The 25564-nt window shown below is 58.4% G+C and overlaps 1 protein-coding gene across 1 annotated transcript; it reads left to right on the forward strand.

Annotated features, from left to right (window-relative positions):
* Nucleotides 1–140: 140 nt before the first annotated feature.
* SDC1 (syndecan 1) lies at nt 141–24689 on the forward strand. Its single transcript, XM_081253669.1, has 5 exons — nt 141–510; nt 20242–20323; nt 21276–21754; nt 22358–22493; nt 22613–24689. Exons 1-5 carry the CDS (start codon nt 445–447, stop codon nt 22780–22782), a joined length of 933 nt encoding a protein of 310 aa, XP_081109795.1. The 5' UTR covers nt 141–444; the 3' UTR covers nt 22783–24689.
* The last annotated feature ends 875 nt before the right edge of the window (nt 24690–25564 follow it).

Consider the following 25564-nt stretch of genomic DNA (forward strand, 5'->3'; position numbering starts at 1 on the left):
GGAAGGTGGCTCCGGAGGTAGGCGAGGCTCTGCCCACGCACCGCGGGCCGGGGGCGGGGCGACCCTGAGGGGCCGGACCACTCAGGGGGCGGGGTCCTAGGGGGTGGGGACTGGGGCTGGCCCCAGGACCTGGAGAGCTGGGGGTGGGGGGCTAGTTTTTGCAACGGCTACGGGCCTGCGGCTTTATTATAAGGCGGAGCTCGGCGGGAGAGGTGCAGGCGGGAGCCGAGCTGAGCGGGGAGGAATCCAGCCGTAGAAAGCCGATTGCAGCCGGCGGACCCCGCAGCCCTCGCCTAGGACAGCCAGCCGCGGGCTGGACATCGCTCGAAGGAGCTGCGCGCAGCGCAACCCGCGGAGCCGACCCGGAGCCCCGTGCAGTCCGGGTAGCGCAGCGCAGCCCTGACCCGCGCAGCTCGCCGCGCTCCAGCCGCCGGTCCGGGCAGCATGAGGCGCCCGGCGCTCTGGCTCTGGCTCTGCGCGCTGGCGCTGCGCCTGCAGCCGGCCCTCCCGGTAAGTGTGGCCCGGGGCCGGGCTGTGAGGCGGCGGGAAGCCGGGGTTGGCAGAGCCGCCGATGTCGGCGGCTGCACGTGGAGGGGGAGGGGAAGCGGGGACTTCCCTTCTTCCCGCGCTAGCCCGGCGGGCCCCGGTACCCGGAGCCCCGAAATCAGGGCTCCTGCCCCAATTACCTCCGCCGTCGGGGGGCGCCGCACGAGTTCCGCCGTTCGGGGCGGGGACCCGGGGCCCGCGGCGCCCAGCGGAGCGGAACCTGCGCCGGGGCTCCGCGCTCAATTAGGTAAAACGGTTCCACAGGCGAAGGAGCCCGCCAGCCTGCGGCGGCGCCTGGGGTCTCCGGCTCCTACCCGGTCACCCCGGGCGCCGCGGCGCCGGCCCCCCCGCCTGTGACCCGGGAGGATGCGGTGATCGCGGCAACTACGCCCCGTCCGCGGACCCTAATTCAAACCAGACTCGCCGAGCCCCGGCTCCTGGCCTCTCGGGCGGAGGCAAGTTTGGGCGCAGCGGTGTCGGCGCGGGAGCAGGCGGGCGTGTTCGCTAAGGAGCCCCAGCCAGGGCTGCGAGGGGGACTGGGGCGGGCGGGCGGGCGGGCGGAGGCGGGGTCTTCGGCTGTCCGTTGGCTGCCCGAGAGGAGCCGGGCCGAGCTGGTAGAGGGAGGTTCCGGGAAGTTGGCCCTGGAATGCTAGAGACCCGCAAGAACCCAACTTCTGGGCTGCTGAAGTTGTGCTGCCCGGGGAGGGACGCGAGCCGGCGCTGGGCACAGCCGCGGCGCGCGGGCTGCTTCCCCAAGAGTGGACCCGCGAATGGCTCTTCCCCTCCCCCGGCCTGGCTTTGTGCTGGAGCCGCGCCGAGGGAAGGCGGGTCCCTTGGCCCGCCCAGTGGAGCTGGAGGAAAAGGGGGACAAATGTGGAGCCCGAGGCTGGGGGGGCGGCCTTTGGGTAGGACTCCAGCATCCACCTTTGGCGAGGGGTGAGTCCCCTCTGAAGAGGGACCTGGCCGACAAAGAGCATCCCGAGGGTCCCCAGAAAGTGATCTCCCGCCTCAGCCGCAGTCCGCTGGCCCGCCTTCCCCAAAGGGGGCGCTTTGTTCTCGGCCCCTGTAACCCTTTCCTGGGAACCGCCCCGCAGCGCCGTCCCTAATATGGGCTGGGACCTGGGCTGCCGCCAGGTGTCAGCCCTGGCCGCCGGTGGTCATGTCCACCCACCCCCCCACCCCAGTCCCCACACCCATTGCTAGAGTCCCGGGGTCCTCCCCGCGGGCCGGGTCGGCCATCCCCCAGGATGGAGAGGGGAGGTGCGGACCGAGGGGCTCTTCCCGTGCCGGAAGTGGCCGTCTCTGGCCACCACATCTGGACGGCTCGACTTCCCTAGCTCTGGCAAAAGGAGGCACGTGGGAGAGGAAGGAGCGGCTGCCGGGAGTGGGTACTCCGGTCCTCCACTTACAATGTATTATCTGGACAAGTCCCTCAGCAACGCCAACCCTCTGAAAGCGGGTCCCTCCATAATTAATAGTAACTCCCAGTTATTGAGAGCCTTGCGGTATTTTGCAGGGTCTGGCTCAGGTGAGGTGCTTTTCAGGCTGATCTGTGAAGTGCCCTCCTTGCTTCCCAGGTGACTCTTATGCTTGGAAACAGTTTGGAGTCCAGGAAAGGGTCCCTAATGCCACTTGAATTGCTGATGAGTTGGAGTGTTCATGTGGGGTGCCCTATCTGGGGGAGCCAGGGGGAGGGACAGGATTTCTGAGCTGGGTCTCCATAGCACGCCTGGCTTTTAGGTCCAAGAAGTTGGCATCTGGCTTCTCCTTCACTCTTGAAGAGCATGGCTTCTGTGAGATTCAGACTGCACCTTGAACCAACAGTTAATACTCTGGAGAAGAGGGTGAAGGTGTTTGGTTTACCTCCCTGGCCCACCTGGCCTTTCCTGGCTGCCCCCCTCTCTCCAGGCACAAGATGGGGCCTCAGCAGTACTCCACCTATTTGCAGCCAGAATCAGGAGTGCTGGTGGTGGTTCCTTTGCTTGCCTTAGGTGAAGCTGGCATTCCTGAGCGGGGATCCCAGAGCGCCTTTTAACACGGGGAGGCAGATGGGATTAGAAATTCTCTGTGGGCCACGTTTCCCGGACTTTTTCTGTGTGCTGGGAAGGAGCAGATGCTGCATTTTTTTTTCTACCCTAGAAAATGTGATACATTATGGAAAGGCAGGGCAGTTGAGTTTCAAGGGGGAAACGAGGAAGGGAGGGAGGCTCATTAGAGCTGCAGTGGTGGGAGGGCTTCCTGGAGGGGGTGTTTGAGCTGAGCCTGAAAGCACTAAGCTTTGAGGTCAGACACCGGCTCAGAACTTAGGTTTTTGTTTGTTTGATTGTTTGTTTATTAAGTTTAGTTTGTTTTCTCTTTCCCAGCCCTGTCCTCTCCCTTTTATAGTGGCTGTCCATATTTGGTTCAAAGTGGGGGCACAAAGTACCTTCCCAGAGCCCTCTTCTACCCTCTTACTAAAAGAAATAAGGCAGTGGGATTTGCTGAAATAGGAGAAGGTGTCCACTGGTTGCAGAGATCTGGCTTCTCCCAGGGTTCACTTTGGCCCCAGTGGGAAGCAGGTCAGAATCCCCTGGGGATCAGTGAGGTAGGGTATGATCCTGGGCGCCTTACTTTGGACAAGGGAAGGCTGCTAGGGCAGGAGGTTGCTCAAAACCACTCCCAAGAGACGAGAACAGGTTTGTCTAAAAAGGTTTCCGCGTGGTTGTGTGTGTGTGAGATTCCCATGGTCTTTTGTTTCTGCCATGCAAGAAAAATTGCTTGTTCTGGAAAGTTATTTGCTGTTTCCTCTCTTTCTCTCTTCTCTTTCTTGAAAGGCAGAAAATCCCTTTTTGCCTTAATTATGGGGGCTAGTAGAGACATTTCCCGACGGCCTGGCGGAGTGGGTGGGGCTGGGGGAGGCATTAACTTCCTCCGCCTGGGCTCAGAGCCTTCTGGAGGTGATGTCACTCCTGGCTTGAGCTCCACCGGGAGGGTGGGGCTGGTTTAAGTCTCTACCTGTGGCTCATAGTGGGTTTCAATAAAACCTCATTAACCCAGATTCGTGGGGAGAGGGATAAGAAAGGGAGGGAGAGGAGCCTGGAAAGAATTAATGAAAAGCTTGAATTTTGGAGTAGTTTATAGAGGAATCTTTTTTATTGCCGCAGAATTTTGGATTCTGAAGTCACTTGAGAATGAGGTATCCTTGGTGTCCAGGTTTTTTCAGGAAGCTAAGAATCCTTATTACCCTCAAAAATATTCTTACTTTGGGCGGGACTCTGAAATATTTATTTCCCTTCCTTTATTAACAAAAGAGTACTAAGCATAGTTTAATCTCTGGATGCCAGGGTCCTCATAGCTGTCACCATGTTAGGTTATGGCGTTTGTCTCCCGGGTTTATTGAGCTCTGAAGAGCACTTTGCCCCTGGGCCTGGTGCCTTTCTGTTGGTGCACTTGGAATTCTGGTTTGCTCTTTTTCCTCTTCCATCCCTGTCTGATAGCAGCCAAAAGTGACATTTGTGGGCCTAAGTATAGCAAGCGGCTTTTCAGTTCAGTTCTAACTGGCACTTTTCTCCAGCAGTACTAAGAAACTAGTCAGATTTGTTAGAATTATTTCTAAGACAAGAGTTTTCAGCGCTGAGTAAGGGTCTCACCTGTGAGCAATGACCTCTGTGGTGTCCTGATAGTACCTAGAATAACAAAGAAGCTGTCAAGGGAGGTGCTTATGGGCTCCCTGGGGGAACAGATGTCAGTGATCTCTGGAGTAAGCACCTGATGATGACCCCATATTCCAAGTTCTTCCACCTGGCTGAAGTTGTAAATGACTTGCCAGTCATGGGTAGCCTGGACCCAGTAAGGCTAACTCCGTCTAAATCTTGGTTGGCAAGGGCCCTCATTCCTTTTTTTTTTTAAATTTATTTATTTAATTAATTTATTTTTGGCTGCGTTGGGTCTTCATTGCTGCGCGCGGGCTTTCTCTAGTTGCGGCGAGCGGGGGCTACTCTTCGTTGCGGTGCGCGGGCTTCTCATTGCAGTGGCTTGTCTTGTTGCGGAACACGGGCTCTAGGCACGCAGGCTTCAGTAGTTGTGGCATGTGGGCTCAGTAGTTGTGGCTCTTGGGCTTTAGAGCGCAGGCTCAGTAGTTGTGGCACACGGGCTTAGTTGCTCCGCGGCATGTGGGATCTTCCCGGACCAGGGCTCGAACCCGTGTCCCCTGCATTGGCAGGCGGATTCTCAACCACTGCGAAGGGCCCTCTTTCTTAGCTTGGGCCCTGTCTCTATTTTTCACACTGTGTTTTATTCGGGTGGCAGTGCACCTGTACTGTTTGGCTGGCCAGAAACAGCTTTGGATGAGGTAGACCCCCGGTATTGGGTCTCTGCTCCGCCACTAATTTACCACGTAGTCTCAGGTGAGTCACTTCACAGCCAAGTCTTGATGTCCTGTGTAAAGAGAGCATCATACCTGTTCTTGTCCTCGTTCTGGCATTTGCGTATTCATTTCATAATGAAGGTGTGAAAGTGTTTGGTAATGAAAGCGCCAGAGGAAAGTTAGCTGTCGATAGAATTAAGATCACCTTTAATTGAGTGCCTGCTATTGGGTGCTCGATGCTTTTCCTGCATCCCTATTTCATATCTACCCCAAACCTTTACCATGTATGTCACTGTCCCCATTTTGTGGATGAGGCCTGCAGAGGTGAGCCCCTACAAAGGGCCGACGTGGGAGAACCAGGATTTGTACATATGTGTGTGCATATGTGTATGGCGTGAAGAAATTGAAGAACTGGCAAGTCTCCCCCACAAGCCTAACATAGGAGACTGGCTGAAACCAGCAAGGTTTGCCCTTGTGCTTGTCCCCAGGGCAACAACCAGCCTGCACTGACTTTCATCATGGACACTGGGGAGACATTTGTGGAATTAGTAGATCTTTTTTTAAGCCTCGAAGCCGGGCACCGTGGCCCCTGTGGGGCGACCAGAACCCAGGACTCGTGGCTCCTGTGCTGGGCTCACCTCCCGGCCCCTTCAATGCCAGGTCCCGCCGCCGCTGCTAGAGCAGCCACATGAGGAATTGTCATTAAATGATTTCTAGTGCTGGAACCCTGGGATTTTTACAGAACAAACGATTTCCTGATTTCCTCCTTCTTTTCAACAACGAATTTTGGAGTCTTGGGTTGAAAGCCGCCCCTTGAGGGCCTGCGTAAGTGTGTCTAGAGAGAGGGAAGGGGATTAACGGAGTCTGTGGAAAGAGGGCTTTTGGCGCCAGAATCCTGCACCCTGGAACAGATTCAGTGCGGTGTCATTTCCCTCTCAGCTGTTCCGGCAGAGGTTGGGCGTGCGTTCTGGAACCTCTGAGTGGCCATGAGCGCCCTGGCGGTGCGGAGAGAGGGCAGGCGTGTGGGCATCCCCTCACCCACGGAGGCACGACCCTGCGCTAGGGGTTACTTCAGCAACTGTGCAACTTCCAGCTCCAGGTGGATGTGCGGAGCCCCTTCCACTGCCCCCCAGAAGGGCTAGCTTTGTCTGTGTGGTGTTACCACCTCTGCCTGTCCTTGAGATGCTGACATTGGGTGGGGAGTCAGCACTAGAAAGTCCCCTGCATTTCCAGGTCCAAGGCAGGGGCACCTGGTCAGCTCCCTGGGGCTTGGTACCCTGCGGGGGAGCAGTGCAGAGGAGGGGTGGCACGGGCCAGGGTGGTCTAAGCTTTTTCTGGAAAGGGTCCTGCTGCCTGTCACGCTGTTGTGGGTTTGGGGAGCCAGGGGGTCTGGCAGGGCCTCAAGGCTGTGGAGGCACTGGGCAGTCGTGGGGCTCGGGGCCGTCGGGTCAGGAGGGGGTAGGCTCGAGGGGCTCTCTCCCACGTTTATGGCTCTGTGGTGCTGCCTAATTATATGGAGAGGCTGCTCTTCCTCTGGCCTTCAGCCCTGGGAAGAAACTCCTCTGCCCAGTGACTCACGTGAGGGTTGCAGCCCCACGAGAGGCCGTGTGTGCGTGCGCACGCTGCATGGGTTGCAGCTATGGCTGGGCTTTGCTTGGCCCGTCGATTTCCCCACTGGGCTTCCCCACAGGTTAGGCTGCAGTCTGAGATTTTGGGAAACCTGGTCACCACCTGTCTGCCACTTCCTCCTCAGAAACCAGGAAGCTGTCTTCCTCCCTCCCTCCCTTTTTTTTTTTTTTTGCGGTACGTGGGCCTCTCACTGTTGTGGCCTCTCCCGTTGTGGAGCACAGGCTCCGGACGCGCAGGCTCAGCGGCCATGGCTCACGGGCCCAGCTGCTCCGCAGCATGTGGGATCCTCCCGGACCGGGGCACGAACCCGTGTCCCCTGCATCGGCAGGCAGACTCTCAACCACTGTGCCACCAGGGAGGCCCCCCTCCCTCTCTTTTTAACTGCAGCTCTTCCTCTATCCCAGGCTTTAGAAAAGTCTGCGGAAGTTACTCCTACAGACAAGGGTGGCCAGGACCCCTGTCCTGCCTAGTCTCAGTTTAATCCTCCATGGTATGACTTGGGCAGGTCGGCGCCCCTCTGCATCTCAGTTCCCCTGTGCACTCAGGGGGCCCCTCTTACCTGCTTCAGCTCTAACAGCCATGTGGCTGCAAAGAGACCTTGTCCTGGGGAGGGTGAAGGTGGCACTGGGGGGACCTAGCGGGGGCTCAGAATCCCCCAACATTATTCCTCTGGGGACTCGAGGGGGCACTGCCTGCCTGAGGGCTCACCTGTGGGGTGGAAGTCACGGCAGGCTGCTCTTGGAAGAGGTGGACTTAGGGCTCAGTGTGGGAACCAGAGGTGGATGGAGGCCCCTGGGCAAGGTCAGGCTGGGGGTGAGGGCCGGGTGATGTTCTCTGCACACACCCAGGCCTCCTGGCCACCCGCCCCAGGTCCGCTCATCCGCAGGAACGGAAGCCGCGGCGGGCAGGTTGTGGCAGTGGGGTGGGCAGGCGTGGTTATCGCTCCACTCATCGGCTGAATCATGGCGCCAGGCCCACAGATCCTCCCCTGAGACTCATCCAACCAGCTTGTCCCTGAGCCCACCGTGTGTGAGGCAAGACTAGGGCTCGGGGGCCTGGCTTCCAGCCCCACCCCTTTTACCGCTGAGTGACTCTGGGCACGGGCCTGTCTTGGGCTCAGTGAGTCCACGTGTGAAATGGGAGTGCAGCTGAGAGGCGGAGGTGAGGTCACGCATTTGGATGTTGGTGACGTCTTGTGGCTGTGTCACAGGGCTGGTGGCGTCTGGGTGGGGCCTGCCTCTGCTCCTGCTGCCTCAGGAGAGTTCTGCCGCAAGCGTGGGGTGTTGGGAAGCCTACCTGGCTTGACCAGATCTAAAGCCCAGAGCCTGGCTGCCTGCCGTGCGCACAGCCCTGAGCAGGTGGGGAAGGGTCCACGCCTGGCCCGGGGCTGCGTGTAAGAGAGGGTGGCCATTACTGGGACCAGACCAGACGGCAGGGTCGGTCTGTGCAGACAGGCCAGGGGGCAGTGACAACCAAAGGTCTTTCAGCCTGAGAAAGGGTTCATCCCAGAGCCCCTCACATCAGGAGCTCAGGCCATAAGGCAGGGCATTTTCTGTGTTATGACAGGGGGCCCCCCGATGGAGGCAGCGGGAGTGGCGGAGACTGCCAGTCCTGCTCTGGGACCCCTCTTGGGCTCCCTTGTCTCCGGAGCAGTGCAGAGAGAGACTTGTCCCACCACGGGACGTTGAATTCACAACCTTTCCCGCTTGGGCTACCTGATGCTTCCTGTGGCCACGCTGGCCCTTGTTGGGTGCCTTCTGCCTCCAGCAGGCTTAGGAGACGGGGTTCTGGGGCCTGGCCCAGGGTGGGTGGGACGTGGGGAGGTGGGGGGGATCTTCTGGAGGGCCGAGGTGGCTTGTCCACCCCAGCTCCTAGCACGTGCTGGGCCCCGGGAGGCCTCAGGAGGACCTGAGGACCCGCACTGCTGTTCCCATGTCACGGCTGATGCCCTGGCCGCGTCTGACCTGTTTGGGGACTTGACTGTGTCAGTCCCGTGGCAGGGGCACAGAGTGCATTGGCTCTTCTTTCCAGTAGCTTCTCAACACCCCTGCTGCCCACAACACTGCCTGGGGCCTTGGAGTCCCATCTCTGGGGAGTGTCCCGGATGGACATGTGGTCAGGTTTGGGCTCGCAGGGTGTTTCAGGAACCTCTGAGACTATAGTAAAGGCTGCGGTCACTCCAGCTTCTCCCGGAGAAAACCGCTGGGGGCCATACTGCTGTCGCTGGTGACCACACTCCTCCAGGATGCCATGGGGGGAGGGCCTGGGCAGCACGACCTCCAGGCTGGCCAGGGCCTGCCAGGCTGGGAGAACGGGCCCGCTGGGGCTGAGCTGAGATCCTCAGGTGCTGCCCCTGCCTCTCCTCCCTGCCCCCCACAGGCACTGGGGAGCAGGGGACAGGGGTCGGAGGGTGAGCATAGGTGCAGAGTTTCCCTGGGGCAGGCCTGGTTGTTGTGAAGTCCCGGGAGGGCTCAGGCCAGGAAGTCGGGCCTGAGGTCTTCATGGTAACTCTGAAGGAGTGGCTGAGGCCGCCTGGGTTCTGGGAATTGTGTGAATAGCAGAAAGCCCCCAGCCTGACCCCCTCTCCCTTCCACCCCTCTGTGGAACAAGATCATCCTTCCAGAGCCTCATCTAGGGGCTGGGCGTTCAGTGGACGCCCTGGTCCAGCTCTCCTCCCAGGGTAGTGGCGGCAGCCTGAGCCTGAATGTCTGAGTCTGCCTGCCTGTGGAGTGGATTTGGGGCCCCGTCTGGGGTCCTGAAACCTTGGGCCTGGGCAGGCGAGGTGGGACCCAGAACTGGCTGGTCAGTCTGCCTTGGTTAGTCCCACCTGGGGCTGGCGCAGAGAGAGGTGCTGTGCAGAGGCCGGAAGAGCACAGGACGTGGAGTCTGGCCAGCCCACATCATTACCAGGCTCCACCGCTTCCTCCCCGGAGCATCCTGGGCAGGTTTCGTCACCTGCCTCGAAGCTTCAGTTTCTTTACACGTAAAATGGGATTTTTTAAGTCCTGCTTCGGAGGGCTTTTGAAAAGATCCTGTGAAATAACCTGTGTGGTGTGATTGGGAGCCTCTTCCTTGTCTGGGCTCAGAGGAGCAAGTCTGGGGGAGCTTTGGGGCTGACGCTGCTTAGGGAGTCCCCTGGGGAGAGCCCCCTGTGGCTGTGACTGGGGGGAGGGGCACAGTCCGACCTGACCTGTGTAGTCGGCACTCAGTGTAAATGGCCAGCTGGTCTTACCCCAGGGTGCTGATGTAGCAGGACCTACAAACACGGCTTTTGCCCCTTCTCAGAAATATGAGCCTTCCCTGTCAGGCCAGACTTTGCTCGCCTCTGCCTGAGCCTTTGCCAGGGGCCGGCTCCTGCCCCGAGGAGGTGTGGGCTAGGTTGGTAAGCAGTGGGAAGAGGCCCGGTGAAGCCAGATGCCTGGGTACCTGGTGGGGGTCTCAGGCCAGCTGAGCAGACCCCCCTGGCTGTGGGGGACCCATGGCCTGTGCCCAGAACTGCAGACTGAGGGGTGCCCTGGAGTGGGAGCGGGGCTAGGCTGCAGGGGGGAGGGGGAGGGCCCCACCCCTGGGTCCTCCTTCCTTCTGCACTTTCTCCTGTGCTGCCTCCAGTGGAAATGATGGCTGTTTTCTCCCTGAGGGTCAGAGAGCCCGCAGTCCTCCGTGTGATGGGGTGGCTGACTGCACGCCTGGAGCAAGACTTCCTGGCCCCAGACCCCCTCTCTAAGCACTTCAGTGGCTGTGTGCCCTGGGACAGATGACTCGTCTCCTTTGCCTCAATTTTCTCATCTGTAAGATGGGTTTGGTACTAGAATCTAAGGTTATCATGAGGTGTAAATGAATTCATTCAGGTAAAGTGCCTAGATTAGTGCCTAGCACGTAGTACTCAAGACATACTAGCCGTGATTACTGTTTTTCCCCCCAAGACCTAATTCCGATATTTCTATTTTTCAGGTGACCCCCCACCCCCACCCCCAAGCCCAGGTCAGATCCTTGGGTTCTTCCTTCCGCCCCATGACTGTCCTGAGTCCTGGGCAGGTGTTAGGGCTTCCTCCCCTTTCTGGGGTTTCTCTGAGTTCATAAGACTGGGGCTGCATCCACAGTCCTCCTTTTAACTGCCTTAGCACCTACTGTGTGCAGAGGCTGCCAGGGCCTGGGAACTCAGTGCCGGGCATTTGAAGCTATGCGAACCTTCTAGCCTCCAGGAAGCCACTAGAGGAGGGCAGCCTGACAGTGAAGGGGCCCAGGCTGCTTTGCTTCTTATTGGCGGGGGTCCCACCAGTAATCTGGGGAACAGGCCCAGCCTATTGAGATCTGGCCTTCACAGGAAATCCTGCCTCCCATCACTCAGGCCGGAAAGTACCAGCTCTGCTCGGCCACTGGACCCCTTCAAGGACACTCTGACCTTTTTCTTTGGGCTCCAGCAGCCTCAGTGCCTACTTGGTCTGAATCGTACTTTATCCCAGAGGCAGGTTCCCAGACTAGCCTATTATTCTTCTGGACGTGGGAGGAGAAGCCGTGTACACCTGTGGCTTAAGCAGGAGCAAAGGGAATTTCGTCGTTCGTTCTTGGGTATGGGGTTGGCTGGCAGCCACATTCTGACACAGGTTAAAAAACTTGCTCTTGGCATCTTTCAGCCTCCTTTTTGCAATCCTTTCCCATCTTCCAAAGCCCCTACCCATCCCCAGTGCCCCAGTTCCAAAACTACCCTTCCCCCATAGAGCTAGTTTCTGCTCTAGTGTGAGTGACTAGCTCCCCTTAGCCCTCCCAGAGGCATTTTCATCTTAAAAGGGATACTCTAACTGCACGGACACTGCTGGGGAGATTTGGAGGATAAAGTTCTCCCCCCCACCACCACATACACACAGCTGGCGCCCTGACCAGCGGCTGCAGGTGTGTCAAAAGCTGCAAGTTTCTGCCTCCTTGAAACTTGAAGACACTTTATTTAGCCAGATCAGGGGGAGGATGTCTCTAGAAGCCCATATGCCCCCTTGGGTGTCAGGCCCCCAAGCCAGGCGGAGTTTGGGGATTAATCAGCTAGAGAGCAGCTCCAGGGGCCCTCATGGGGTCCGACTGGGGGGTCCTGCCATGAGCTTCTGGCCTTAGCTGTCTCGTTGGGACAGCCAGGGCTGGGGGAGGGGGGGAGAGGCTCGGGGGGCTTTGGCTGCTCGTTCTGTCCCCGTGGGTTGACAGTTGCCATCTCCAGAGTTACTGATGTGGGACATCTCCAGCATCCTGCCTAGGCCATCATGCCCTTGGGAAGCAGAGAGCGGTGACCCCGAGTCACTGTGATCAAGTACCCCTCCCCCCACTTGCCATTGCGGGTCCTCCCCCTGCTGAGTGCCATGTTGGTGGTTGGCTGCCCCTCCAGGGCGGGCCTTGAGTCGCCACCCACAGACTTGGGACTTGGACCCCCATTGCAACCTCTTGGCCAAGCCCCTGTCGTGCAGAAAGGCAGCCTGAGGCAAGGTCTCTTCAAGGTCATCCAGTAAGTTGGAAATAGAGCCCAGGTTTTCCAGTACCAGGTCTAGTCACTCTAACCTGGCCAGCACTTGTCTGGCTCCCAGGACAGTGCTGGGCACAGAGGCTGGCTGGGCCGGGCCAGGCGGCCTTGCTGAACGCCCAAGTGGCATCCTACCCTGCCTGGCCCAGGTTCTGGCAGGTGGGGAAAAGCAGAGGAACTGGTCTTCCAGCTCCTGGCCTCACACCCAGCCCTCAGCTGGGCCTGTTCTAAGACGAGCCTCAGCACGCGGGCAGTGAGGCAGGCGCCAGCTCTCCGGAGGGGTGGGTACGGGGGTGCTGGGGGCAGCTCTGACCTGGCTTGGGCATCGGGGCTGGAGCTGGCTGCCAGGATCCCCCCTCCTTCAACACAAGCCTGACCCCTGGGGTACTCCAAGGAAGAAAGGCTCTATGACCTTGACCTTGGGTTTCCCTTGTGAAAGCCCTGACGTGCAGTGCCCTGGGAAATGCTACTGCAAAGGGTCTTTAAGCCAAGTGTGGATGGCGCCCTGCACCCCGGCCCTGTCCTGGAATCCCCCAGAGCGGTGAAATCTGTCTCCTAGGGGCAGGGTGGGAACAGCTGAGGTGAGGTGGTGTGTGTGTATGGGGGGGAAAGGTGCATGCCCAGGAGGTCCCCTGAAAGGTCTTCCTCCTCAGGGGGCCCTGCGGGTGCCCTCACCGATGCTCATTCTCAGGGTGAGGGCAGAAGCCCCCTCTCCCCTGCCTGTCTGCTCCCGGGCCCCTCCCGCCTTGAGCTGTACCCATCACCCCTCTGCAGGTCCCAGCCTGACTTAGTTCTTGGTGAGCTGATAAATCACCATGCCTGTCAGGCCAGGAAATGCTGATGCTGCCCCGAGGCACTGGTGGGGCCCCTCCCTCCTGGAAGTAGAGCTGGGTGGGGGGAAGATTTCAGGGTCTTGAGGCCAAAGCCGGGAGATCCGGGCCTCCTCGGTGGCCTCTGCAGGCCTCCCTGGCAGCTCCCAAGTGAGGAAAGCAGCATTCAGAGAGGAGGTGATTTCTCCGTCACCACCGTGACCTCCTGGGCCGGGGGGAGCCCAGCGTCTTCCTGGGCCCTGGGCTGCGGTCCTGCCCTCCCTCCCACCCCGCCATGGCCGTCCGTGGCCGGTGTATCACCCCCCACCACGCCACTCTGGCCTCACTGGTAAGGAATTGGGGCCGCAGGGCCCAGCCTAGCCTTTCAGAACCCTGAGAGGGTTTAGGGCTCTTCAGCCAAGCCCCTTGTATTGTCCAGGCGGGAACCAGGTCCCCCAGCAAGGGAACAGTAGAGCAGGACCTCCGCCTGGGGTGGCTACCCCTGGTCAGGGCTCTCTTTCCCCGGCATCCTTAGCTCTGGTTCTTTCCTGGAGACCCTTTTTTTTTTTTTTTAATTATTAGTTTCTGCTTTATAACAAAGTGAATCAGTCATACATATACATCTGTTCCCACATCCCTTCCCTCTTGCGTCTCCTTCCCTCCCACCCTCCTCCCGGAGACCCTTGATCCAAGATGCTTTGGCCCGCTTGGCCCCTCAGGTCCGTGCTTAGGCCATGTTAGCAAGGCCTGAGGGAGGGAGTACAAATGATCCCCCCGATGAGGGAAAGCAAGAGTCACAAACCCCACTGCTGCCGGGCACCAGGGCGTTTGGTGGGCCACGGGAGGGGGCTGGGTATTTGTAACATTCTCTTCCCCCGCCACCCCTAGGCAGGCAGGTACCCCGGGCCGACGGCACCGAGGCTCTGCAGCTCCCCATCCCCTCTCTGCTCCTTGGCCTCACCCCCACCCCAGAGAGGGCATCAGTGGCTCTGCGCGGCTCCTGTTGGTTTCAGCCTGGTCACTGCATCAGGCCAGCTGACGGGCTGAGAGTTGCCCGGAGAATCGAGGAGGTCCTGCTCAGTCCCGGGCAGGCAGGATGGAGGCTCAGCTCAGCTTCAGGACAGTCGAGTGTTGCTTTTCTTTGTTTCCTGTTTCTAGAACTACTGGGAATTGAGGGGTTCTCCCAGCTCTGCGGCGAGGCCTCTTCCTCAGACTGGGCAGGCACCACAGTGTACTGACTATAGAGAATGGATGTATCAGAAATGTAGAGAGAATGTTCTAGAACTTTCTCGGATCACTTTGTCCCTAGGACTTGTTTTCGGGGCTACTTGGTACCTCTTCTTTGAACACTGGACCTGAGTGGGGCTGGGGAGGGGGTCTTGCCTCCCCCAGCCCCCAGGCCACTCTGGGTGAGGCGTTCCCCTGTCCAGACTGTCGTTCTTCACGTGCAGTCTGCAGGCCACCTACAGGAGCTGGAGCTTGCAACGTGCAGTGTCCAAGGCCTTTGCCCCAAATCCACTGAATCAGCCTCAGGGATGGAGCTTGGAAGACTTCATCTACAGCAGTCTCCTGGTGATGCTTAGGGACCCCAAAGAAGCGTGCCCCTGGCCTGGAGGCAGGTGATGGTGTGAATGTCACCCTGGCCAGTTTGGCATCTTGATACACAGGTCAGGGGCAAAGGCTGAGGTCCTGTAGCCCAGACACCTCAGCCCCCAAGAGTTGTGTGGGGTTGGGGGAATCAGCTCTTTTCCCTTAGATCCGTAGATCTGGCCAGGAAACCGAGGCGGATAAAAAAGATTTCAAAAAACCATGAATCTCATTTCAGCCTCCCGAGGATGCCTGCTGTTGGGTGGGATTTTGGTGGGATGGGAACGAGGGGTGTTTATCCTGGTGTGATTGTGTGGCCCGCCTGCCTTTGGGCTCATGGAACAAGTTGGGCCCCTACCCTCCACCCGCTGTCTTCAGCCCCAGCACGGGCACCAAGGCTGGCTGCTTGGGAAAGGCTTTGACCTGGGCACTGTGACAAGGGGCAGCTCTTTATCCTTGTGGGTTCAGTGACTGAGCTCCCACCACGGCAGCCAGGGCTTCTATCGCCACACCCAAGCCTTCCAACCAACAGATACCTAAACCTCCCTTTCCCACTTTGCTGCAGAGGCCGCCACACCAGTGAGGCCCCAGCGTCGCCGAAGCTGTGATTCAGGGCCGAACGTTGTTCTAATCTCTCCGGGGTCTGGCTGGAGGCTTCATCTGCCGGCCCTAGCGTCCCCAGTGGGGTGGCCCTCTGTGCAGCTCCCCCTTCCAGAAGCGTCCTGGAGTGGGGGCTATACCTGGGAGCTCACCAAGGCCAAGACGAGACCATTTCTTACCCTCTCTTCTCCCCAAAACCCCTGGATGATGGTCCCCTGAGTTTTGAAGTTGAAGACCCTCTTTACTATCAAAGGACCTTGCATGATATTGTACTTTCGGCATGTGACCTCAGTAATGCTTTTTTTAAAAAAATTTATTTATTTCGTTGTGCCAGGTCTTCTTAGTTGTGTCAGGTGGTCTCCTTAGTTGTGGCATGTGAACTGTTAGTTGCAACATGCATGTGGGATCTAGTTCCCTGACCAGAGATCGAACCCAGGCCCCCTGCATTGGAAGCGCGGACTGTTAACCACTTCGCCACCAGGGAAGTCCCTTCAGTAATGCTTTTGAAAGGATTTGTGTTTATCCATCACTTAGATCAAGCAGCTGGTAACACATCAGTGATTCAGGGTGTGGGTTGGAAACCACAGGTCTTTGGATCTGATGGCTGCGGGTTGATGGGGTGCTGGGGTCAGGGGTCAGACAGGCAACCTCTTCAGTCAGCCTGGAGTTAGAAGCCCCTCACTTGAACATCTCTGAGATGCCCACTTGGTGTCCTGACTTGTGACCCTCCCAAGGAACTTTCATGCTCATGCCCAAGGTGTCTTGGAGGGATGCTGCAACACAGCCCCAGGCCCCCTGGGCCAGCCTGGGCAGAGGTCTGCTCAGATGGAGGTGGCCCTCCTATGGCCAGTGTGGGGTGAGAGATGGCAGGAGTGGGCTTGAGGCTGCCTTCTTGAAGCTTCCTCTGCCAGCCCTCTGCCCGCAGACTACCGACATACTCTTGGGAATGGCTGACAACCTGGTGATGGAGACCCTTAGCCCCCTGGTAGCCCTGACCCTGCTTGTCCATGCCCTCCTGTCTCCACCTCTGAAGCTGGGCTGGCATCTTGGTCTCAGCTGCTGGCAGGGGTCAGGAACTTTTTTTTTTTAATGGCTTGCCTTTTAAAAAATTTTATTTATTTTATTTATTTATTTTGGGCTTCATTGGGTCTTCGTTGCCGTGTGTGGGCCTTTCTCGAGTTGTGCTGAGTGGGGGCCACCCTTCGTTGTGGTGCGTGGGTGGCTTCTCGTTGTAGAGCACGGGCTCTAGGCGCACGGGCTTCGGTAGTTGTGGCTCGCGGGCTCTAGAGCACAGACTCAGTAGTTGTGGCGCACGGGCTTAGTTGCTCCACGGCATATGGGATCTTCCCGGACCAGGGCTCGAACCCGTGTCCCCTGCATCGGCAGGCAGGTTCTTAACCACTGCGCCACCAGGGAAGTCCAGGAACTCTTACTTGGTGAGGATGACATGCTCATCCCATGGCTCCTGGGGCCTGCGGTGCATTGAGGAGATTTAGGCAAGTTTCCCTTAAAACAGCTGGACCATCAGGGAAGGTGGTCCTTCGGGGCAGGGGAGGGAGAGAAATGGCAGGTGAAGGGAGCAAACACTGCCTGCAAGTCTGCAGATACTTCACTGCCCGGTGACCCTTGGCAAGACCCTCACCCTTATCTCTGGGAGATGCTGATCTCAGCCCTGCCTGCCTCAAATAAAAGGATAATGGTAGGAAAGGGATGGAAAATGCTTCCAGTGTCAGAGAAGGCCTCCCTCCGCTCACACTCCCTTTCCTGCTCCGCCAGACCCCTGAGCCCAGGTCCTCTCTCGGAGTGTCCTCCTCACGCTGCCCCAGGTGTGGCCCGGAGACCAGTTTGGCTGAGATGAGATGGGCTGGCCGTTCCTCTCGTGTTCCTTGTCCCCCAGCCTCCACGTGTCTGCCCCCCAACCTGAGCGAAAGATGCCAGCAAAACCGGGGAGGCCCAGGCTCTCGCCTACACAGAGAGGCCCCAACAGGTTAGCAGTTTCCCAGGAGAAGGGCTTCTCTCGGGACTAGGTAAGACTTTGGATATGCCCAGTCCCTAAAACAATTTGGGACAATTTGGCTTTGACCTTTCAGGCCCTGGGCTTCCAGGGTCTGTGCTGTGTGTGGGAAGGGCCAAATTCGCCTTTGCCCTGAGCAGACCCAAGGTGTGGACATCTAGACCTCCTCATATGGCTTTTGATTTGTTGTACAAAAAACTGATTTTCCTGGGCCTTACAGAGGTTAAAGGGCCCCATTAAAGGTACAGCTGGCTCGCCTTTGTCTTCCCAGGCTGTTTGAAGTGTGTTCCAAACTGGGCCAACCCACCCCTGGCATCCCCGAGTTGTGGCCAATGTGGTCTCAGAACAGTGTCAGAGGCCGTGCCGAGGAGAGCCCCATATGGGGCCTTGGAGGCAGCTGACCACAGGCTCTTAGCACAGCAGGCCTGCTGGTGAAACCGGAAGTCTCACCCCAAACTCCAGAGTCAGCTGGCACCTGGTGATCCAAGTTCAGCCTCAGCAGTTTCTGCTAATTTCCTCCCCAGAGAGCTGAGGCTGTCACTGGAGGTTCAAGCTGGAGGTCTGGGAGATCACTACAGCCTATCCCCTTGGTGGAGACCCAGCCCCAAAGGGGAGAGGCTGCCCTGAGGCCTGGGAGCTGGTTTCAGGGGAGAAAGTGTTTGCTTAAGAGCTTGTTGTATAAACAAGATCACGATAAGATGAGGGGACAAATTGTTTTAGGGACTGGGCATATCCAAAGTCTTACCTAGTCCTGAGAGAAGCCCTTCTCCTGGGAAACTGCTAACCTGTTGGGGCCTCTCTGTGTAGGTGAGAGGCCGGGCCTCCCCGGTTTTGCCTGCATCTTGGACGGTGCCTCCAAGGTGGACGGGGTCCTGGTGCATTGTGTTCTCTGCAGGCCTCAGTGCCCCCATCTGTGAAACAGGGCCTGGGCCCGGGGACCCTGGCTTCTGCTTCACAGTGTACGGCCGAGGCTGGTATGGCTGCGGCCCTGGCCCCCTGCTCCAGGTCCAGCTTTCTGCCCAAGGCTGGGAATTGGAGCACTGCCGCCTAGGGTCTCCTTCAGAGCTGCAAGGGTATTGGGCGAAGTGAAAGGGGGTCTTGGTGCGTGTGGGTGGGGCGTGTCCCCCGAATGCTTGTCCCCCTCAAGCTGCCCTATTGGGAGCATCTGCCGTGGGCCTGGGGCGCGGGTATGTTAGGGTGTGGGTACCCACTCTGCGCCTGCCCGGGGGACAGTGTTCTTTGTTACTGGAGGGGGTGAGCTTTGGGGAGGCGAGGGTCAGCTTCGACCGAAGCGCCGTGGAGGCAGGACAGGTGTTTGAAGTGCCACCTGGGGACAGTACAGACAGGATGTGGCCTGAGGTGCAGGTGGAGGCCAGGGACTGTGACTGTGCATTGTGGATGGGCCGTGGCAGCTCATACAGGCCCTGCTGCAGCCAAAACGTTTCTCTTGGGGGGCGGGGGGCTGGTGGAGAGGGGAGGAGGTACAGTGTGGGTTTTGTACTTTCAAAGGAAGCTCAGTGGTATTTCGAGCCTCACGGTTTCTACACGTTTCTGAAGCTTCCCCCTGACCTGGGCCCTGGGATGGAGCCTCCCCCTGATCCAACTCTGCCTCAGGAGGCCAAAGGTCTTGCCTCTCCCTCCCTGCCCTGCGCCACTCAAGAGGGAGGCCCTGTGGCCCGTGGCCAGGACCTGGCGAGGCCTCTTGGGCTGAGGAGGCCCATTCCCTGGAGCCCAGCCTTGGGCAGGGCCTGCCCTGTGACGAGTCTGCACAGAGCTGCCCGTGAACTGGCTCCCTTCTGCCCCTCTTCTCCTGAAACCCTACCAATCTCCACCCCCCCTCTTCCTAGAAAGGCCCCAGAATCCTGTTCCCCAGGCTGAGTGGCTCTTGCTTCCCCAACTTAGAGCAGCCACCACTGTTGGTGGGACCCTTACTGTGAACCAGGCTCTGTTAGGTTCTCTTCATGCATAATAACCTCATTAAACTTCTGCAACAGTCCTGGGATGTAGATATTACTGCCGTCCCCATTTTACAGATGGGAAGACTGAGGTCGTAGGAGGTTTCATGATGTCCTCAGGGCCATTCAGCTAGGAAGTGGAAGAGGTCAGGGGGGCTTGCAGAGCCCATGTACTCTGAACTAGGCTGTTCTGCTTCTTCATTCGTTCTTTGTTCTGGCCCTTGACATTGGGACTGCAGCACAGGGTCATTTGGGTCAAAGTCTTGTTGCTGAACAGGATACTTACGGCTACTCTTCCTGCCACCTGGCTGCTGGGTCCTCCCTTCCCCATCTGCTGTCCTGGAGCCAGTGTCAGGGGTGGGGGTGGTTCCCCCGGCCGCCGGGTTTCCGCGCAGGCCAGCTCGGCTGTGTGTGGTGTGTCCTGCCTCCGCCTGGTTCCACTCCCTGGCCCTGCTGGCACAGCCCCTGCTTCAGGGCCTGGGTATATGTTTGCACTCCGGCACCTACAGCCTCTTAGGCTCGGCCAGGCAGGCAGCATTCCTGGGGCAGCTCCTGGCACACAGGGCCCATCCCAGGCTCACAGACCATTTGCCTCCTTAGTGCAGGGTCCCTTCTAGATCAGCCTCATCTATCCCCAGGCTGATGGATGGCCTGTCCTTCCTTCCCCAAGTGGGTCTGGACCCAGTTTTTCCAGTGGATGAGAAAACAGGCTGAATGTGGGAAGGAGCACTGTGGCCAGGCCCGCCTCGGCACAGACAACTCACCCTGCGCTCATCCCTGCCCCTCCCTGCCATGGGGCCCTCGGTGTCCGCACCCTGGTGCTCAGCATGCCTGGAGGCGGCCTCCCTGGAGCCAGGTGGTTGTGATGTTGTTCCGGGGGGTCCTTGAAAGCCCCACTCTTGGACCCTGAAGCTCCCTGGTCAGTGGCCCCCGAGACCTGATTCTCAGTGTAGGGTGGGCTTTGGTCCCAGGGGGGCCACAGTCTCTGTTCCCACCAATGGTGTTGTCTGTCTGCTCCTCTGAGAGGCCTGGGACGCCCTGAGCAGACTGAGCTTCTAGGAGGTGTGTGTGTGTTGGCGGGGAACCGAGGGTTCCAGAGCCACACACGAGGGCTTCCTTCCTGTGCTGTGTGTAGTGGTGTGTGTGTTTTGGGAGCAGGGGGGTGCATGATTTACCCAACTACCTAGGATAGGGACCCCAGAATAGCAGGGCCCCAGCCAAACCTCCACTCATATCCTTTTCTGATTATTTTCCAGCAAACTGTGGCTATAAATGTGCCCCCCGAAGATCAGGATGGCTCTGGAGATGACTCTGACAACTTCTCTGGCTCGGGCGCAGGTAAGTGGGCATGAGGGCTCCACCCCAACACGGCAGCAGGCCGTGGGCTGGGGATGGTGGTCAGACAGCCCTCCTAGCTGGGCCAGAAGGGTGATGCTAGGGAAGAGAATGGGGACCGTGCTGCAAGGAGAAAACATGTGTGGGTTGAGGTGGGAAGGATGTGGATTCCATGAGGTCCTGGGGGCTGCCTGCTGCAGACAGACTTGGGCTCATGTTCTTATTTTTAACTCACTGGGCAATCTTTGGAAGGTGATTTGACTTCTTTGAGCCTGTATTTCCTCATCTGTACAATGGGAATAACATCTTGACTTCATAAGGCTGCTGGGAGCTATTAGGCTGCGCAGAGCCTACTGGAGTATAAATGTTCCTTTATCTTTCCTATTTCCCCTTTCCCTGGGGGAATGAAATCCTTGAGCCTAGAGGTGGTCAGGGAGGCTCTCTGAGGAGGTGCTCTTGAACTAGACCTCAGAAGAGGGAGGGCTACGGTCATCCCTGGGGAAAGTGACCTAGGCAGGGGCCCAGGAGCTAGGACGTAAGACACAGACCTCTGTACTTGGGAGGCTGGGGAGAGGGCAGGTGGATCAGGGAGGGGACCAGAGAGGTGTGTGTACGGGGATATGGCGTTCAGGCCCCTAAGGATGCCCCCACCCAGGGAGCGGGCTTCAGCGGCCGCAGGAAATATCCCTTCCCAGATGGCTCCAGAGACCAAGCTGTCCCCAGGCACGTGCAGCAGAAAAGGGCAGCTTTGCTGGTTCATTTTCCAAAGTTGAGTTTCGCCTTAGCTAGCTCTGCCCCAGGAAACACAGCTTCTCACGGGAGGAAGGGTTTGCTGTGCTGGCCTGGAAGTCAAAGCCTCGGGTCCTCGGCCAGGCCTTCCTCATGGCCTGAGCTTGGCGGGTCTTGATGTTCAGGGGCCTCCCTCACCCCACACGCTGTGCTTCTGGCCCTGCAGGCGCTCTGCCAGATATCACCTTGTCACAGCAGACCCCCTCCACCTGGAAGGACAAGGGGCTCCTGACGGCCACGCCCACGGCTCCAAAGCCCAGCCGCCCGGATACCACCGTCACCTCCACCTCCATCCTGCCGACTGCAGAGCAGCCTGAGGAGGGAGGGCTGGTGCTCCTAGCAGAGCTGGAACCTAGCCTCACCGCCCAGGAGAAGGAGGCCACCCACCCACCCAGTGGGACCACGCTGCACCCAACCACCCAGCGGGCGTCAACAGCCAGAGCCACCACGGCCCAGGGGCCGGCTACCTCCCATCCCCACAGGGACATGCAGCCTGACCACCATGAGACCTCCGCTCCCACAGGTCACGGTCAGCTCGAGCCTCAGGCTCCCAGCGTGGAGGATGGAGGTTCTGCTGCCACCGAGAAGGCTGCTGAGGATGAAGCCCCCACCCAGCTCCCAGAAGGAGAGGGCTCTGGCGAGCAGGTGGGTGTCGGCCTGCTGTCGTCCTCTGCATTTCCTGGGACGCCGGGTGGCCAGTGGGTAGGGTGGCCCTTAGTGCCTGGTGGGGCACAGTGCATTGGGTGGGGGGCACTGGCCTGGACACCCGGCACAGCCAACCCCCTACGCCCTGTGAACACGTCGTAATCCCCACAGTGAAGGCAGGGTCCCGAGGTCCCATCCTCCGCCCCGCCCCCAGGGCTGAGCCCAGGGCGGGATAGACTAAGTAGGAGACCAGTGCAAAAGAGCCCTTCAGGATCCCCGAAGAGAGGGCGTCCTAAAACGCACGCCTCTGCGGCGAGTGTGAAAGTTCTACCAGGTCTTACTTTTCGTCTTCTAGCATCGTGGTCACGTTACACTTTACACTAAAATGAGCCTATTTATTTTCACATAAAAACGTGGGCTTTCTATCACTTGATGGGGTACCTTGGCCACAGTCCAGCAGGGCCCAGTGCGATGTGGCGAGAGGGGCCTGGGTTGGGGTGTGTCTGAGCCGATGGCAGAGGTGGCCAGGGAAGCTGGGAGCAGACCTGGACGCAGCCTTCGCTGTGGTCGCCCTAACCTGACCCCACACCTGCCCTCCCCTAGGACTTCACCTTTGACGTGTCCGTGGAGACCTCAGCCGGGGCCACGGTGGAACCTGACCAGCGGAATGGGCCCCCAGGGGATCCCGGGGACACGGGGGCCTCGCAGGGCTTCCTGGACAGGAAGGAGGTGCTGGGAGGTGAGTTTTCTCTCCGATGCGTAGGATGGGGGACAGACTGCTGCTCTGGGGGCGGGGGGCTGTCTTCAGCCCAAGGCGCGGCTGAGCTCACCTGGCCTCTGTCCTTCCCGCCCGCCCAGGGGTCATTGCCGGAGGCCTCGTGGGACTCATCTTTGCTGTGTGCCTGGTGGGTTTCATGCTGTACCGGATGAAGAAGAAAGACGAGGGGAGCTACTCCTTGGAGGAGCCGAAACAAGCCAACGGCGGGGCCTACCAGAAGCCCAGCAAACAGGAGGAGTTCTACGCCTGATGGGGGGGTGCCCCTCCCCTCCCCCTGCCACTCGCTAGGCCCCCACTTGCCTTTTCTGTGAAGAACTGCAGACCCTGCGCTCCTCCACCACGCCTCCTTCCTGGCTCACCCAGCCTCGCCGGCGGCTCCCTCCCCGCCGAGTCCTGGGCATGCCAGGGAGAGGGCTCGTCTCCGCTTCTCTGACTTCTGCCTGGAGACTTGGGCACAAGGGCTTTCTCGCATATGACCGACCTTTCCATCACAGCCGGCACCTGGCAGCCCACCACGCTGACTCAGTTTCTCCAAACCGGAGCAGCCCGTCCCCAGGCCCAACTCTGGAGAGAAGGGGACCCCGCTGCTCGGGACCCGGATGGCTGGAAGATGCTGTGGCTGAGGGCTGACACATCTGTAGCACTTACTGGTAGAGACCAGCGGGCCTGGCTGGGGGTGTGTCCCGCTGAGTGGTGGGGACCGGAGGTCAGGGCTCTGTCGGAATTCACTTTGTTTTGTGGAGAGGTCTAAGCTAGGTGTCAATTCGTTTTTGCACATGTTTCCTCTAGTTTCTTTGTTTATAGCCCAGTAGACTTTGTTACTTCAGAGGTAAGTTAAGTAAATTGATTTGGTTACCCCCATCCTGCTTCCCTAATCTATGGTCAGGAGACAGCGTCAGGGTTAAGAAGACTTTTGTTTTTTTTTTTTTTTTTGGGACTAGGAGAACCAAATCCAGAAACCAACATATAGGCTTAGTTCTGTGTTGTCTCTTGAGTTTGTCGCTCACGTGTGCAACAGGGTATGGAATGTCTGTTGGGTGGCCCTGTTGGTGGGCTGGCCCATCCCGGCTGCCGTGGGTAGTCACCTCTTTGAGCAGTCATGCCTGTGTCCATGAACTCGGGGCCAGGGCCATGGCCCAAGTGGCTGGGATGCTGGGGAGCCTGTGTGAGAATTGAATCCTGGAGCCTCAGGCTTGGGGATCGAGGAGAGAGGACCAAGCCCTTCCTTTGATGCCATCTCTGGGGCACACTTTCTCCTGGAAGGTGACGAGAGGGGTCTTGGCCCTACCTGCCACTGAGCTGCCCCACGAAGGACCAGGTTCACTTTGATTAGCTCCTGTGGCCCGACTCTGGGCTGGAATCAGGAATGTTCCAAAGAGTTGGTAGTCTTTTGCTTTTGGCAAAACTCTGCTTAATCCAATGGGTTTTTCCCTGTACAGTAGATTTTCCAAAGGTAATAAACTTTAATATAAAGTAGCCATGTGAACTCTACTGCCTTTGCTTCTTTCTGTGCTGGTCTTGTGGCCGTGACCAGCCTTTTCGCTAAACGCCAACGATATTGGGAAACTTGGCTAAAAGCTCTGTGCCTTCATCTTTCTCGTGGGGAGGGATTCTGGGGCCAGAGTCCCTCTGGTTTGTTTGTTTTTTTGTTTTTTGTCTTGCTGAAATTATTCTGGAGATTGGTAGGTTCATTCAAGGTTATACAAGGCCTGATGTAAATTTCCGTGTCGCCAAGTTCAAAGGACAGTCTCCTAAATGGTGATGAAGCTGTGTCAGCCCCAGTCCAGTTTGATCCGAGGCCATGTGCCCCATGGAGGCCTGGGGCCAAGGCCTGCCTCTCAGAAACCTTTGCTGGGACCAGAGACCCCCAGCCCTGGCTCCTGGGAACTCCTGTGGTTGCTTATTTAATTTGACAGCGTTCCAGCTGCTCTGTTGGCCGCTCCGAGAGGGGACCGTCTGTGATTCGGAGAGACGCCCTGCCCAACGAAGGGAACTTGTGTGGTGTGTTCCATACAGAGACTTTCGGCCGGAGTGTATGACTGGACACGACTCCCGGGTGGAGAAGGGGCTGTGACTGTGCTCATCTCTGCTGGTCCATGGGACGGCGCTCAACCCATGGCTGGGCCCATTCATGTAGCTAATAAACGGTACTTGTCATTCGGGCTGTGGTGGTGGTTGAATCTCCTCTTGGCCTGGTGATGTCCTTGCCTATCACCTTCTTGTGGGGAGCCTGGCTCTGTGCTGTGGCAGGATGGGTGCCAGTCCCGTTTGCTGTAAGGGAATCCGTGTCCACCTCTGCCCCCCTCCCCCAAGCCCTGTGTCAGACCTTCATCTCACCTCTTCCTAGGTCTTACTCTCTGCCTTACTCTGTTCTGCCCAGCCTCTCCTTCTAGATCATTCCCTTCCCCGAGGACACAAGGCTCCCTGCTGACTCAAAGTTTGCTACCTATTCTGTTTGCTCATTGTCGTACAACTCCTGGAAACTCACGAGCAAACGGTCTCAGGGCCAAAGGTCTAAAAAAGTCTGCACGTTACGGGAAAACTATAATGAAAATTTGGGGGGTTGAGAAAACGCAGTGCACTGCAGGAACCCTAATGTTCTAAGGGCATCTAGCCACCCTCCCCTTAAGTCTCGTCCAGGCTGCTGACCCCCTCCCAGCCCCTCAGGTGCCCCTCCATGGCAGGTCTCCCCACCTGGGGCCCTTGGCACCAGACCTGCTCTCTGGTCCTGGGTGCAGGCCAGCCCCTGACACCAGAGCCCGAGTGTGTCCTGGGAACACAGAGCGGGAGGGACTGTTGCTCCCAGGGCCCTGCACCTGCTGGTGGGTTGGGCACTGCGGGTTCAGGGCGGCTTTGCAGAGTGAGTTCTGTTCTCCCTGACACATTGTGCTTGAAGGGTTCAGAGGCAGAGACGAAGTCCTCAGATCATTCATTCAACAAACACTGTGTCTATTTTCTGCCTGTCCCTGGACTGGACAGTGAGGGCACAGTTGCAGAACTGGCCACCTGAATATTAATACTTTCACTGTGGG

The sequence above is a fragment of the Mesoplodon bidens genome, assembly GCF_964165515.1.
Source record: "Mesoplodon bidens genome assembly, chromosome: 14".
NCBI lineage: Eukaryota > Metazoa > Chordata > Mammalia > Artiodactyla > Ziphiidae > Mesoplodon > Mesoplodon bidens.

Coding starts and splice junctions, on each gene's coding strand:
- SDC1 (XM_081253669.1), top strand. CDS start 445: ATGAGGCGCCCGGCGCTCTGGCTCTGGCTCTGCGCGCTGGCGCTGCGC. Junction 511..20,241: donor GCCTGCAGCCGGCCCTCCCG/GTAAGTGTGGCC, acceptor ATTATTTTCCAG/CAAACTGTGGCTATAAATGT. Junction 21,755..22,357: donor GAGAGGGCTCTGGCGAGCAG/GTGGGTGTCGGC, acceptor GCCCTCCCCTAG/GACTTCACCTTTGACGTGTC.